The sequence below is a fragment of the Cygnus atratus genome, chromosome Z, assembly GCF_013377495.2.
Source record: "Cygnus atratus isolate AKBS03 ecotype Queensland, Australia chromosome Z, CAtr_DNAZoo_HiC_assembly, whole genome shotgun sequence".
Classification (NCBI taxonomy): Eukaryota; Metazoa; Chordata; class Aves; order Anseriformes; family Anatidae; genus Cygnus; species Cygnus atratus.
This window is the reverse complement of record NC_066396.1, coordinates 83,359,172-83,374,072: the sequence shown is the minus strand read 5'-3', so window position 1 is coordinate 83,374,072 and position 14,901 is coordinate 83,359,172. Positions and strand designations below refer to the sequence as shown.

At 47.2% G+C, this 14,901-nt stretch overlaps 1 protein-coding gene across 1 annotated transcript; it reads left to right on the top strand.

Moving 5' to 3' along the window:
- The first annotated feature begins 293 nt into the window (after window positions 1-293).
- Window positions 294-2,594, top strand: GLRX (glutaredoxin). Its single transcript, XM_050716550.1, has 2 exons — window positions 294-491; window positions 2,487-2,594. The coding sequence occupies exons 1-2, from the start codon at window positions 294-296 to the stop codon at window positions 2,592-2,594; spliced, it is 306 nt and encodes a 101-aa protein (XP_050572507.1).
- Window positions 2,595-14,901: the final 12,307 nt, after the last annotated feature.

The following is a 14,901-nucleotide window of genomic DNA, read 5'->3' as shown; positions in this document are numbered from 1 at the left end:
AAACTACTGCAGACCTTGTACATGCATAAAACAGCACTTGATACTTCTCCGCCTGCTTTTACTCCACTAGGTATCTCACCAGCTTGTGGCTTCTGGCAAAATATATAGAAAGTGGAAGTATTGTTGCTTTAAAGCATGTGATTGGGTCTGTAAGAGATTACATCCTCCTGGGGAGGAGTTTTCCAGGAGGAAGGCACGGTGCAGCCCATAAATATCTGGGACTGGGACTGCTGCTGTCCCACTTGCTGCGAGTGTGCTGCTGAGGGGCACTGCTCCTGCTCCTGCCCAGCAACATGGTTGATGCCTTTGTGAAGAGCAAAATCCGAGATGACAAAGTCACCCTTTTCATAAAGGGATCCTGCCCTTACTGCAGGAATGCAGTGGCATTGCTCCAGAAATTTAACTTTCTGCCAGGACACCTGGAGGTGGTGGACATCACCGGGATGGACGACATGCAGGACTACTTCCAGCAAACGACAGGGCAGCGAACCGTAAGTGTTGGCTCTCCTGTTGCAGAATTTTGTCTCCTGTGCCAGCTGGCAGCCGGGCCCGCTGCTGCGGAGGGTGAGGCAAGGTCTCCTCACTGGGTACTTCCCAGTGAGACTGGCCAGGTCGTGGGGAGAAGCACCACCCCACCCCACCCCACCCTATCCTACCCCGTTTTTTTAAATCGCTCACCTCCTGCCCCGACTGCTGTGCTGCTGCTCTCCAGCAGTGCTGCCCCGCAGCCCACTCCCCCTGTGGACCTCCACCCTGTGCTGCCTGGGGCTGCAAGACCCCCAGGAACACCTTGTGCCTCCTTCACATCCACCTGCCATTGCAGCATGGGAAAACCTGACACTTGCTCTGGCTGCAGAAGGACTTGTGCAGGGAGCACCCACACATTTTGGGAACTGTGACCCGAATACCTCCAGTGATTGTGCTCTGAATCTGCCTGAGTCCGCACGGTGCACTTGCAGAGGAGGGAGAGCCACAAGTTTGTCGGAAATTGGGCAACTGTTTTCCCCTCTGATGTCAAGCAGAAAAAACATTTCAAATTGACTCATTTTTGCCAGCAGTAGAGTAGGCACTGTGCTTGCAAAATGTAGTGGCCACTTATTCAGAAGCTTAATTAAATAATTAGATTTGTATGAGGGAGCAACGTTACGTGCTTGGATTGCACAAGTAACTTCCTCAGAAACACTGCCACGCAGATCGGGCAGTTCATGCCCCAGTGTTAGCCCCACCTTTGTGTAACCAACACACCTTCTTCTCCTCCCCAGTGCCTTTCTGCCAGCAACAGCCCGGGCTACTCCTCACAAGTCACACAGGCCCATGCGAAGCACCTCGCTCGGCTTCTTCGGAAGGGCACACGACACCCAAGCATCCTACAGCTCACCCTCGGGGCTGCTGGAGCACCCTGGTGCACTTTTTCTATGCTGACTGCCAATAAATATCTTGAATGTTTCTTCCCACAGCCCCAGCCTGCTGTAGCACTTGAACCATCGGACCTTTTGGAGTGTAGTTAATATTTCATCCCTGTATCCTCTGCCTTTTGTGAGCTGTGTGAGACACTGCCATGTGCTGGTGGCGGTCCCTGCAGACCTCAGGAAACCTCATGGCCTTACACCTGGGCTCAGACACAGCCCCGGCATTGAGTGGTGCTGGAAATGGCAACACCACCATAAAAGCAGAAGTGTTTTCCCAGCAGCAAGGGAATCTAGGAGGGAGAGGATGGATATCTTAGTGAAGCCACATATTGAAAGCAGCAGATGATTTCACAGCAGGAGAGGAACTGACAGCATGAGTAGCAAGAGAAGCCACACACAGGAAGTGGAAGCAAATTCCCTGGCTGATAAGGCATGGTGTGAGGTTTGACAGCGAGAGAAGTCAGCTGCTCAAAGCAGAAAGCAAATTCACAGCATGGGAGGGATGGAGAGAGAGGGTTTGCTCACGTTGTGCTTTGCCGAGTGAGGATGGGGGTGTCAGGCCCGGGTCACAGAGTAAAGCTTGTCTTGTCTGGTGCTGCAGGTTAGAATCAGAATCAGGGAGTGGTTTGGGTTGGAAGGGACCTGACAGAAAGTTCTGTAATTGTTCCTGGCCTTCAGGAGAACCTTTTTTTTTCTTCCCTTAAATTTGACACTGGGCTGGCTGCCCATCCCTCTCACTCGGGTGACAATCATCAGACAGTTGTCCCTCTGCCGGCACAGCCTTGAGGAACTTGCTGGCTGCTGCAGGCAGGGAGGCAGCCCCAGTGCATGCTCTGCAGGTCTGCAGGCTCTGCACCGTGCACCGCGAGGAGAGATGCTCAGTCTGCATGGAACGGAGACACAAGGCTTGCTGAAAAGGGAACAGCAGGGGTGGGGGAAGAACAGGGACATTTTGTAAATCGTGGTCCCTTTATCATGAAGTCTGCTTTCCCGACAAGTCCTCTCCCTGCTCTGCTCTTTTAGTGATCCAGTCGTTGCCCTCTTTACTGATTAATCTGTATCGCTGTTTCTGTCCAGGTCCCTCGTGTGTTTATTGGGAGAACCTGCATTGGAGGATTTTCTGATCTGCAGAATTTGTATCAGGAGCTCCCCGGTACGCTACAGAAGATTGGTGCCCTGCAGTAGCTGAAGGGTAGGTAGCAGGGAGGGCTCTTTGGACAACAGCAATGCTTTCCAGTGCCATAGACGGAATTTGAGTATAGCTGTGAGCAATCCAGCACAGGCATCCATGGCAAGAGCAATGCTGGACTGTATACCTGGGTAATGTGCACACTGCAGCCTTGCAGAGGACAAGGTACAGCTAATATCAATACACAGCCCCAGGCCTGTGCCCTTTGGCTTCCCTTGTGAAAGGCTTACTGATCAGCAGGTCAGCTGTGGCTACAGGACTAAAGATGTTGCAGGACAGTCTCCTGCCTAAAATCCTGAACGGAGTTTCTCTTTGATTATCTTTTTTTGGAAATTAGGAAATTATTGAAGCTAATTTGTTTTCCCTTTCCCTTTCCCTTTTTATTACTAAAGCATGACTTGATGGAGCAGTACTGTGTCCTGTTACATGACAGTGAAGTGCCCATTCCCTTCTGGTATTCCTAGCTGCAGCATATGCTTTGTTTGACAGCACGCATTTCAGTTGCTAGCCTTTGCCTAGGACCTAACCAAAAATGATTTTCCCAGGGACAGAAGGGAGGCCCTTTTGTTCTCTTTTGGCCCCACCAACAGTCCTGCATATCCTTGTTCACCCATGTCCTACTAATATAGCATTAGAAGCTGTCTTTGTTGTCCATTGACATCCCTTGCAAGTCACATTTTGAAGTGAGGACTGGCTTTCCTAGCATCATTCCTACATGCCTGGGCAATGTTTCCAAATTCCTCCTTTCTAACTCATCCCTGCTTCCAGCTCCCTGTGCTGCCCGTTCACACTAGGGCCCTGCTGCGAGCTGCTTGTTCAGCCAGGCTGCTCTCCTGCTGTACCTACCCGCTCCCTGGAGCACCGGGCTTTGGGCTGGCCACTTCTGTACTCAGGAGGCTAGGGGACAGGGGAGTAGGGCCTACCATCTGTGCCTGTGGGGTGCACAGAACGGTGGAGAGGACACCGAGCAGTAGCAGCAGGTGAAGAACTGGAGCAAATACTGCAGTGGACTGTCCCCGGTCCTCAGCTGCACAAAGGAGCTCATGCAGGAGGCAGCAGCGTGGCTGGGAACCCCGACCCCTCTCAAGTGCAACATGGAAGAAAAAGTCAGCCAGATGAGAGTTGTGCCCTTTAATAAGCCCCAGGCACTTGACTTTCTAGAGAAGAGGGGACGGAGGTGCACAAGTAGCCAGCTCTGCTGGAGGCCAGGTCCAGCTTCAGCGAGCAGTGCGGGACACTACGGTGCTAGGCACTGTGCAACAAGAGCACACCCGTCTCCTGCTCTAAAGGGTGCTGGTGAGATGGGCACAAAACCCTGCCTGTTGCTGCTGCTCGTTAAGCATCCCTTAACAACCTGTTGTAGCATGCACCCAGAGGGAGATTTAACCTAGGATCTGCTTATCCACAAGTTAAGATGCAACTAACTGTAAAAACGGACAAGGGTGTGTTTGTGGGTGTGGGTGCACACAACTCCAATACTGTGCTGTCTGCACAATAAATAGTGCCTGATCATTACAGCACCCTGAATTAAGCTTAAAAGTGGGCATGTCTTCTCAGAAAGAGCAGTCAGGCATTGGGACGGGTTGCCCAGGGAGGTGGTGGAGTCACCATCCCTGGGGGTGTTAAGGAAAGGTTGGACATGGTGATAAAGACAACGTTTAGTGGGTGATATCAGTCATAGGGGTATGGTTGGACCAGATGATCTTGGAGGTCTTTTCCAACCTTTATGATTCTATGTTTCTATGTGGCTGAATTCCTTGCTTGATGAAGTTAGAAGTGCTCATTTCCCTCACTTGGATGAAACCTGTTGGTTTGGTGTGATGATTTTTAGCAAAGAAGACTGGAGTTAGGTATATGTGTATGAAATACATATAACCTGTGTATTGTACACAAAGTGTGTGTATGTACAGACATGGACTTATGTATATGACTTAAATTTATACATATGTATACACACACTTAAATCTGTACTTAAAAGGTCTCCAAAGTCTGTTCCATACAGGTGTTTGTTTATAAAGTAATCTCTCACTGGAGTGATCTCTACCATTTATGTCCACTATTTCTGCTTCCAGGACAAAGATGACCACGAACTGTGACCTCCCCATCTTAACATGTGCACTTCTTGGAGCAGATTCCTTCCAGCTGCTCTCTGTGGGATCAAATACATCTTTTTAGGGGAATGCAACATCTTTTCATTTCATTTATATGTGCTTCAGCGTGTCACATCTCTTCATCCTTTCTGTAGTTACAGAAAGAAGTCCAGAATGTGAAACAAATCAGCCTAATAAAATACACTTGCACTAAATGGCTCTGCTCACCATTGTGTTTCTTTTCTTACATAGATCGTACACTCATTCTAAGTGCCTCTTTTCTCTCTACAATCTTTTTCTATCTGTCTCTCCCAGAGGACCTTCTTGAAATCCTCAGCACTTTCCATGCCTTGTAAAACATGTCATTAAAATGGATCAAGCTGGAGCTGCACAGAGTAACACCGGCTTGCTGTAATGCAGCCCCGAAAGCAAGCACTTGCAGCCTGTAAATACTGGCCCTTGCCTTATGACCCATCATCCTTCAGCTGATGTCTCATGGTAGGGTCATGAAGGCTGGAGCAGCCTTTTTTTCTGTAAATGTTTTGTTACAACACAGCTGCTGGCAAGAAGGGTTATGGATTCTTCATTTCTGGCTGTAATCTAAGAGCTGCTTTGAACAGAAAATGCCTGGGGCTGTCGGACAAATCCTTGATTGAGGAGGCTGCTAACTGAAGAATACTGCACTGTGACAGCACTGGTCAAATTAAGACTCCAACTAAATAGTGTTGTGCAGGGAAACCAGACTTATGGGAAATGGATCGTGCAGCTACTACCAGACAAAAAAAAAAAAAAAAAAAAAAAAAAAAAGAGCCTCTCTAAAATCTTGGCATTAAAATAACAAAATTTTGTTTCCAAAATAGAAAGTTTAAAGATTGCTTTATCTTGTATTTAGTTGATGAAGAGGCAAAATAAATAAATAAGTAAGTAAGTAAGTAAATAAATAAAAGCCTTCTAAATTCTTCCCACTTTTATTTCTCTCATCTTTTAGGCTCTGCTTTGTCTGCTGAGCAGACAAAGACCTAACGTGAAGAATCTAGAACAATTCTGGGGCCACCATGTCAGCATGGCCCCAGCGGTCACATCCTTGACAAAGCTTCATCCTGAGCACAGCCTCTCACCCTGTGGTGAGCTCTCATGAGACAGCACGAGCTTGTCCTCACAGCCACCAGCTCAGCAAGAAGCCATGCAACCTGTCCTCGCTGTAAAATTTCCTAGGTGAGCCAGCTCTGGTTGCTGACCTTCAATAAACTCATCAGAAGAGAAAGAGAAGATATCACGGACTTTTTTCCATGCTTGGGAAGCAAAGGAAAAGACAAAAACTTAATTCTGGGCAAGTTTAAATCCATAACTTCTTGGCAGAAGAGCAATCATATTTCATAGAATGATAAGATCATGGAATAATGGAGTGGTTTGGGTTGGAAGGGACCTTAAAGCCCACCCAGTGCCACCCCCTGCCACGGGCAGGGACACCTCCCACCAGCCCAGGCTGCCCCCAGCCCCATCCAGCCTGGCCTTGGGCACTACCAGGGGTGGGGGAGCCCCAGCTCCTCAGGGCAGCCTGTGCTGGTGCCTCACCCCCCTCAGAGTAGAGAAGTTTTTCTTTCTAGCTCACCTAATCTCCAACTTAGAGACATGGATATAGTGCAGGACAATGTCAAATGCCTTGCAAAAATCCAGGTAGAGGACAGTTGCTCTTCCTCTATCCACCAGTGCTGTAACCCCATTGTAGAAGGCCACCAGATTTGTCAGACGTGATCTGCCAAAAACCTCAGCTGTATTAATTGCTGGATAAGTACAGAGGATCTCAGAGAAGAAGCATTTTTATTTGCGATAGCAATGGTGGGTGTCCCTACCCAACGCTTGTTAATATGCCCTGTATGTACAGTTTTGTTTTATTTGACCAATGTAGGGTTTTTACACTCAGAAAGGCCCGTGTCTGTTGTATCTTGAAACTTTGGAAACTCTTTTTGGAAGTTCAGTTGGTGTTTTGGAATGGACAGTGAGAAGTACGAGGGCACCTGCTGGAGCACTGGCAAGACAGATCCCAGGCCAGGGTGGCTCCTGGGAAGCATCAACACAGAGCAGAAGACAAAAGGTGAGGGGAGGGAGTAGGCAGCAGCTTCGTGGCAGAGCCAGTGGGCATGCAGAGGCACGGTGCTGGCGCTGGCCATGGCCCTGCTGGGCTGAGCGCTGCGGGCCTGGACAACGCAGCAGGTTGTGACTTCACCCAGCGATGGGCTCTGAGGTCACCCAGCAACGGACTGTGACCTCACGGCCCTCGCTGCTCATATTGGGGCGCCGGCAGAGCCTGCCCCAGCCTGGCTCGTGCCTGGATTCCTGCTGAGCGTTTGTGCGAGGCTTGGAGCGCCGAGCAAGGATTTGTTGGAGCTGTGCTGTGGGGCCGTCGGCAGCTGTTCTCAGTGCCCGTCCCCGCAGCCAGTGCCTGTGTTTCCCCGGCCCTGCCTGGCTCAGGCAGCCGGGGCCCTGTGAGGAGCACTTGCAGCAGCGCAGGTGAGCTGTGTGGGGACACGTGCCCCGGGGCGGCCCGCGGGGGGCATGGGACGACCCAGCCGTGGGGCTGGGGCTGGGGGCTTTCCTGCCGAGGGGCCGGGGCACAGCCAGTGACCTTCTCTCTTCCTCGCAGGGTGCGCGATACCTGCTTCTGCAGTGCCGGTGCAGGGGAGCAGCTCATCACCATCAGCTCTCCCCAGCGCACCTTAGCGTGAAGATCATGGCCACAGAGGAGGCGTGGACGTGTCCCGTCTGCCGGGAGGGGCGAAAGGACGTGGCGTACGCAACACCATGTAACCACCAGTTCTGCCTGGGCTGCATCCAGCGCTGGGCAAAACTGAAGGCGAGCTGCCCACTCTGCAGGACGGGCATGAGGACCATCAAGGTTTCCGTGCGGGGAGAGGAAGACTACCTAGAATGCATCGTCTCCCCTCCCGCAGTGCCCGTACCTATTGGCTTCCAGGCAGGCAGCGCCACCGCCCCCCACAGCCCTGCAGCGCTGGCTCCGTCCTCTGTGCCAGCCGAGGAGAGGGTTGCGGAGCCCGATAGCCGGGCTGCTGTGGGCGGCCTCCTGCCCGAGGACTGGGCCATGCTGTTCAGGGAGCGCAGGGACATCCTCAACCCTGTGCTGCCCTGGCTTCGCCGGGAGCTCTCAGCCATCTATGGGACACGCTGGTGGCAGGCGAGAGCTGCAGAGAGCTTCCTCCTGCACTCCCTGTGTGTGATGGGGCTGGACAGGGACGCCATGATTCATCACACACAGCCCGGCTTGGGGCCCCTCACCGTGCCGCTCATCGACGGGCTCGTCGGCACCATCGTGGGTCTCTGCGGCCAGGAGGCACGGAGGCTGCTGGGCCTCGAGAGCAGCCGCGCTGCCAGGGCGCAGGAGGCCAGACCTGCAGCTGCTTCTGGGCACGCTGCTCCAGCGCAGGGAGCCTTCAGTACCAGCCCTGCGCCCTCCAGCAGCTCTGCAGACCCTGACACGGAGGAGATCCCCGGCACATCCAGCATGCTCCAGCCTGGGGGTCCTGGCGAAGTCCCAGCTGCAGACAGCCCCAGGGAGCAGGAAGAGCCCCGTGAAGAGCTGGGGCAGGAGGCAGCAGCAGGTCCCTCTGCCCGGGCCTGCAGGCGCAGCCCCTCCACTCCTCACCGCTCGACTCGGGGGTCCCGGCGCCCCAGGAAGCGCACCCACGCGGGCAGTGCCCAAGACTCTCCCCAGCCCTGCAAGAGGCCGCCCCCCCGGCACCTCTAGCAGGGTTCCTGCGGGTGGTGTAATAAAGAACAATAAAATAGATTGGATATACAGCAGAAAAAGTCTCGGTGTGATTCAAACCAGAGCTGGCACAGCCCCGTGCATGCTGCTGCCTTCCCTCCCTTTTCCTGGTGCCGTCCCCGTGCCCTGCTGGCCCCCACTGTCCCTTTGGTCACGGGTGATTAATGTGCTTTGAAATGCCATCGCTTTATCATAGCAGACCCTCAGCTCAAAGAATGTTCTAAAACTCTTCCAGCTGCGAGTGCTGTTCTAGTAACTCACACTGCAGTACCTTTCCAGCTATTCATTTGACATAAATCAGCATTTGACCTATTAGACAGGTAGCCTTTGAAAGCATCCAGAAGCAGTCTGTGTGGCTTAATGTCGCTCGGCAATACGGTTAGATAGCACAGGCATCTGAAGGCTGCCCTGAGGAGGAGCAGAGGGCAGGCACAAGCCTCGCCTATCCACAGCCTGGTGCTGCTTTGGCTAAGTTGGTCAAAGCAACACGTGGGCATTTTGATTTCACTCCAAGAATGGTTAGATTTAGATTTATTCTTCATTGACCTAATCCAAGCCCGAGTTAAGTGTTTTAGTCAGAAACAAGAAAGGCCAGAGAGGAATTTGCCCTGTTTGAACAAACCAGCCTGCTTCCTCACAAGTTTTCTGGAGAGCCAAGTGCCTCTCCTGTTGAGGTGACCTGCGATCTAGAAATATGTTGAAATACAAAATACTAGTCACAAGGTCATATCAGAAATTAACTGAAGAAAACTGTTAAATGAAAAGAGAAAAGTGAAAAGTGTACAGCAATTCAAAGGTGAGCTGGTATGGCTTGCCTTCTATATTGATTTTGTTTCCTGCTTCGCAACAGGACTTCATGGCAGTTATATAAAAAAAATACAGAGAAACCTCTTGCTGTTGTAGAAAACAAAACAAAACAAAACCTAAAGAGGTAAAAAAAATGCAAAATTCTTTGGGATAACTTCATCTAGAAAGAACACTAATATCAGTCTTAGGTGGAAGTGTTACTAAACAGAAAGATTCAAGTGGCTAAATACAAAACCAAAGCACCTGGATCGGTAGGAATCTAAGTGGAAACACATTGTTGTGGTTGAAATGTCTTTGTCTATAGTTTGTTTAAGTAAACCTTCATACAGAGTCCAGTTCAAATACATCACAGACAACAAAAGACAGAAGGAAAAGAAGATGGGGAGATGGGAAACAGCTTAGAAAAATGGGCAATCCATAATGGTCTCTTTCAGAGAAGAGGGTTTAGTAAACATTATCTACATTTTCAGGATGAAACAAGTGTTTATTTTATTTTGGTAACCTTTTTTATCTCCCTTTCTAATGATACTCTCTGGAGTGTGCTCCCCAGAAAGCATGATTTTACCTGTGGATAGACACCATCATCCTGGAAGCTGCTTAATGAGCCATGCTCTGCATGGCTCTCTCTCCTGTCTCGACAAAACCATCCCATCATGTTCTGCTCTGCTTGTTTTGTTTTTTGTTGTGTTTTCCTGGGGAACAGTCTCAAAGATTGCTCTTCTCTGGACTCATCAGTGGCAGCTAAGGAAATCACGTCTTTTGTCCAAAGGAGAAATAAATATCTAAGATTATTTGGCATGAGAAAGATCGTACAGGGAAGATTGTTCTTAAGAAATCATAGAACGGTTTGGGTTGGAAGAGACCTTATAGACCACCCACTTCCAACCCCCCTTCCATGGGCAGGGACACCTCCCAGCAGCCCAGGCTGCCCCCAGCCCCATCCAGCCTGGCCTTGGGCACTGCCAGGGATGGGGCAGCCCCAGCTCCTCGGGGCAGCCTGTGCTGGTGCCTCAGAGTAGAGAAGTTCTTCTTTCTAGATCACCTAATCTACCCACTTTTAGTTTCAAGCCTTTAACCATTGTCCTATCCCTACTCCCCCTGACGTAGAGTCCCTCCCCAGCCTTCCTGTAGCCCCCTTGAGGCACTGGCAGGCTGCTGTGAGGTCTCCCTGGAGCTTTCTCCAGGCTGAACAGCCCCAGTTCCCTCAGCCTGTCTTTGTAAGAGAAGTGCTCCAGCCCTCTGATTCAGAGTGGAACTTGAACAGCTTAAGATGACTTATGCAAGTTTGTGCACATTTGTTCAGCAAACTTTAATATTCTCCCAAGCAACGAATAGTCCGTGAACATGAGAAGTTCAACACAGACATTTCCTAGATTACATGACAGTTTTGTTTTTTAGAAGTGTGCTCATATTCACTGTTCCCAGTCCTTTTATGCAGCTAGAATTTCCATTGGATGAAAAGTTTAAAACCTAATAACAGAGTTTAGATCTATTATCATCCTCTGTGTCATACACAACGTAATGGAAGCAGCTGTAGGAATTTTTTCTCTGTGTTCACACACGTCCACAGGTACGTCAGAGCCACTGCTGGAGGGTGCATTTTACAGAATCATAGGTGATGGTCAATTGCAAATGCTGCTGCTGAGGGCAGCTGCTGAAAAGGTGTTAAAGTTACAGCTATGATTTCCTATTTTTAGTGCTTGAGAAAGTCGCATTGCTTCCCTTCTTGCTTAACACTTCTGAGGAGAGTTATTTTGGGGCACATTTGCAGTAGTGAAATTACATGCTGTAAATTGAGTACTTTGGTACTGATGGACATCAGCAAAGAGCATTTGGTCAACAATGGCACCTTCTGTGTTTTTTGATTGGTCTTGTTTTTTTATTTTTTATTTTTTAATTTAAAAACTAGGAAAGAACAGAGCTTATTCATGCAGCTCTGTAACCACATCATTATTGCAAGCTGAACTGTGAGAGGAATTCAGAAATAGCTAAATATAGAATTTGAGCAATTTTACCTCCCCCAAAGCTCCCCAGTGGTGGTGCACAGCAACACGCTGCCTAATGCCCAGCTCTTCTTTTCAAGAAAAGCATGTTCAAAATGATCAATGAAGAGATGAAATAGGACGACTCATCTGAATAATCAGATGGATATTAACAGTTTCTGGCTAAGACACCCATCCACCTTCCGAGAACCACAGGGTTCGACTTGGACACAATTCTGGTTTTCACCATTTTTACATGTAATTAACAAATTCACACTGATAGGATTCACGTTATCAGCTGGGGTTTCTCAGAGGAGCTGGAATGTGAGGTTTACTCAGGTGCACGACAAATGCACACAGATTATGTTAAGCTGTAACTGTCAAAACATCCATCTGTCTTTCCTGGATATTCAGTCAGTTTCTAGAGCATTTATTGCAAATGGGGCAACCAAGACATTAATCAGAATTCCTAATAGACAGGAAAGAACAAAACAGTGGTGAATGTGCAGATAAAACTAAACATAAATCTGCACTTGTTTCATCCTCTTTCCAGAAAGGTCAAAGATACATTTAAGTAGTTTGCCAGATCTTAGGATGCATTATCTGATATGGATTTCATGCTAGGATTAGAGTGTGTTGAGACATATACCTATTTTAAAACCTTTTGCTGTACTATATAGGCAAAACTCCTAACATAACAAATAAGGTAGAGAGGGAAAGCTGAACTACGATTTTTAAAGAAGTTCTTGAAATTTTGCAAAGTTCAAATGCAAAGCTGAAACAGCACTTCAAATGATAAAAGTATGCAGAGAATATAAGCCAGGAAAGGAGAATGTCATGACATGAATTGCAGGGTGTGGAGAGTTTTGTGTTAAACCTACCAAATGGGTGTATTCAAACCTGCAGAGCTGTTGGAAAAGTACAGTCTCTCCCATTTTCCAGGCCCATCTATCTCCATTTTACAAGAAATCCTAAAAAATCAACTAGCAGGGCATGCTAAGTGTCAGAAAACCAACCGCAATCCTTGCTGGAGCAGCTGGGGCAGACCACCACTGGAGGGCAGAGGTGCCCAGTGACCACCCAGATGCCTCCCGTGAGTGCCGGTCAGCACAGTGCCCACCCGAGCAAAACGTCCCACCAGCAACCTGTCCGAGGAGATTACACGGGACATGGTGCTATTTTGCCCGTGGTGCAGGGCTCCAGTCATCGTTTTCCTTGTTGTGCGGTGCCCTGCTGTACTTCGTGGTAAGCAAATACGTGCTGCACCGACATCAGCCTTCCTCACTGGCTGGAAAAGCATGACATATTGCTGCTAGTTCTCTCTTATAATTAGTCAGCTTCGTCTTGCCTCATTATCTGTGAATAATAAGCATTGTTGGGAGCTGACAAGACACAGATTAGCTGTTCTTTGCTGCATCACCAACAAGAAAAACTATTTGAAGTACCTTACACATTTCTTCTACCCTTTGTATGATTCAATGAAGACTTTGCCTGGGCTTGTTAAAGGACAGCTAACAACCCAGATGACAACGCGGTTCTAATTTCAGATATGAATAAGCAGCTAAATCCCCTTCGTTTGACACAGGACCATTCACTAAAATTTTCAGACTTTTTCATCTCGCAACCATGTGAAGAAAGCAAAAAATGTTAAAATGCCATCGAATGCAGCGCATCTTAATTTAAGGTCTGGGGATACATTGCGGTACAAATAATTCCATATCTGTTCCCTCACTTATCACATTGCACATAAATGATAAGTTAATAAGCTACAAAAATACTTCCACTGTAATGCTCAAATATTCTAATACAAATGGGAAAATAACCACAAGGCCAACTAGAGAAAATCTGTTTATTTTGTAACAAAAAAATTAAATATTAAATCTAATAACATGTACATTTAATCACAGTATGTTAAAAGAAAAAACATAGGAAATGGTGAGTTCCAGTACATGCCTAATAAAATAACTTCTCTTCCTTCTAATTATTATTTTTTTATTTTTATTTTTTTGAAAACAAATGCACCAAGACCTATAGCAGAGATTCTTAACTATAATAAGGACTATAATACGGAAAACTGTTAGTGCAGAAACTTTCCATGTTAGTCTCTGTAGAGCTCCGTGCTAGCTTGGAAGAAGCCTACACATGTACCAATACAGCAAGAATGATACGGTGCAAGCTCTTACTCAACAAATTGTCTTCTAAAAGTGGATTTTTAGACTTAGCTCTAATGAGGGACTCTGAAGTCAAATTTCCACTTAAATGTCAGTCCAAAAATGTCGTACCAAACCCTCTAAAACCTGCTAAGCTCCTGCCTAAGTACCCAAATTCACCATCTGCCCCCTCCTTTGAGCCCAAGGTGCCCGATGCTCTTGGAGTCAGGAGATGCTGGGACCTGTGCAAGCCCCATGGCTTGGCACCATGACGTTTGGGTCTCCCCACCAGGGGCACTGGGGGCTCTCTGCTGCCCTGGGGGCTATGTAAGAAATGTAGGTTTGAATCCCATCAGACCAAGGCCACCACTGGTTCTCCGGACTCTATTTAGAGGCAAATCCTAATTCTCACAGAGCAAAAATGCTCTTGTGGGCGGTTATGAGAACTGAAAACTGGATCTGTCAACAATACATTAAACCGTTTTTCAGAACGTGGCAAGTCTGTTTTAAAGTGAAGTGGATGTTGCTAGCAAGATAACTCTGTGCATTGCGAGTGGATGTTACTAGCAAGATAACTCTATGTAAAACATCTGAAAGAGTACATTTCCTACTCTAGCACATAAATTTTCCTCCTCCCACATTTTACTCTTTTCAAAGCCACTAGTTTGAATAATTCTTTTCAGCTTCTTCATAATTTTTACTTTATACTATAGCAAAGATCCTAACATGTTATGCAAAGTTATTCACAAATATCAAACTCAGTAGTGCCTTAATTCCTGACTATCCATGATCTATATGTTCCTACAGGTATCAAAATACTAAAAAAATTTGCCGACAGCAACTAACCAAGCATCATGACCTACTCTCAGTTGTATTTTAGAATGTTAAACTATCAGGTTTAAAAATAGCTTTAAGATAAATACATTTCTACAGAAAATCATCATACGGAATAAAAATAAGAATTTATAATTACACTTCTTCTAAGAATTTAAATTTATCAGATGCTCTATGTCTGCAAAGTTAGCATATCTCCACCTGATACAGGTGGCATTATGGGGATACTCTATAAGATGAAAAACTGTTTTAATGTCTGAAGAGTAATATGCAGTATATGTATGAATACATAATAAATACTTTCACACTGCCTGGCTTCTCAGTATAAAATGTGTAATTAACACTGACCGTAACACATAATACCAAAATATTTCTCTTGGTTGGATACAAAGTTCATATTTCCATTAAGCCTATTTTAAATGTCTATAAAACATTTACATAAAGTTAAAATAGCATTTTGTTATATCTTATCTACTTACGTTATCGGCAACATATTATCTTTTAACAGAAAAAAAAAACTGGGAAAGCTTTCAAGACATTGAAAATTTAGGACTGCATGCAACACAAACATTCACACAACTTTTGTCTCAGTTTTGTACAAGAAGTCCATGTGAGGCATATAAACCTATCTTCTGTCAGTGGCGACTGACGGAAGC

What these genes read in the sequence shown, in the direction of transcription:
- GLRX (XM_050716550.1), top strand. Translation starts at nt 294, where the DNA reads ATGGTTGATGCCTTTGTGAAGAGCAAAATCCGAGATGACAAAGTCACC. An exon ending in AAACGACAGGGCAGCGAACC is followed by an intron (nt 492 to 2,486) that starts GTAAGTGTTGGC and finishes GTTTCTGTCCAG; the next exon opens with GTCCCTCGTGTGTTTATTGG.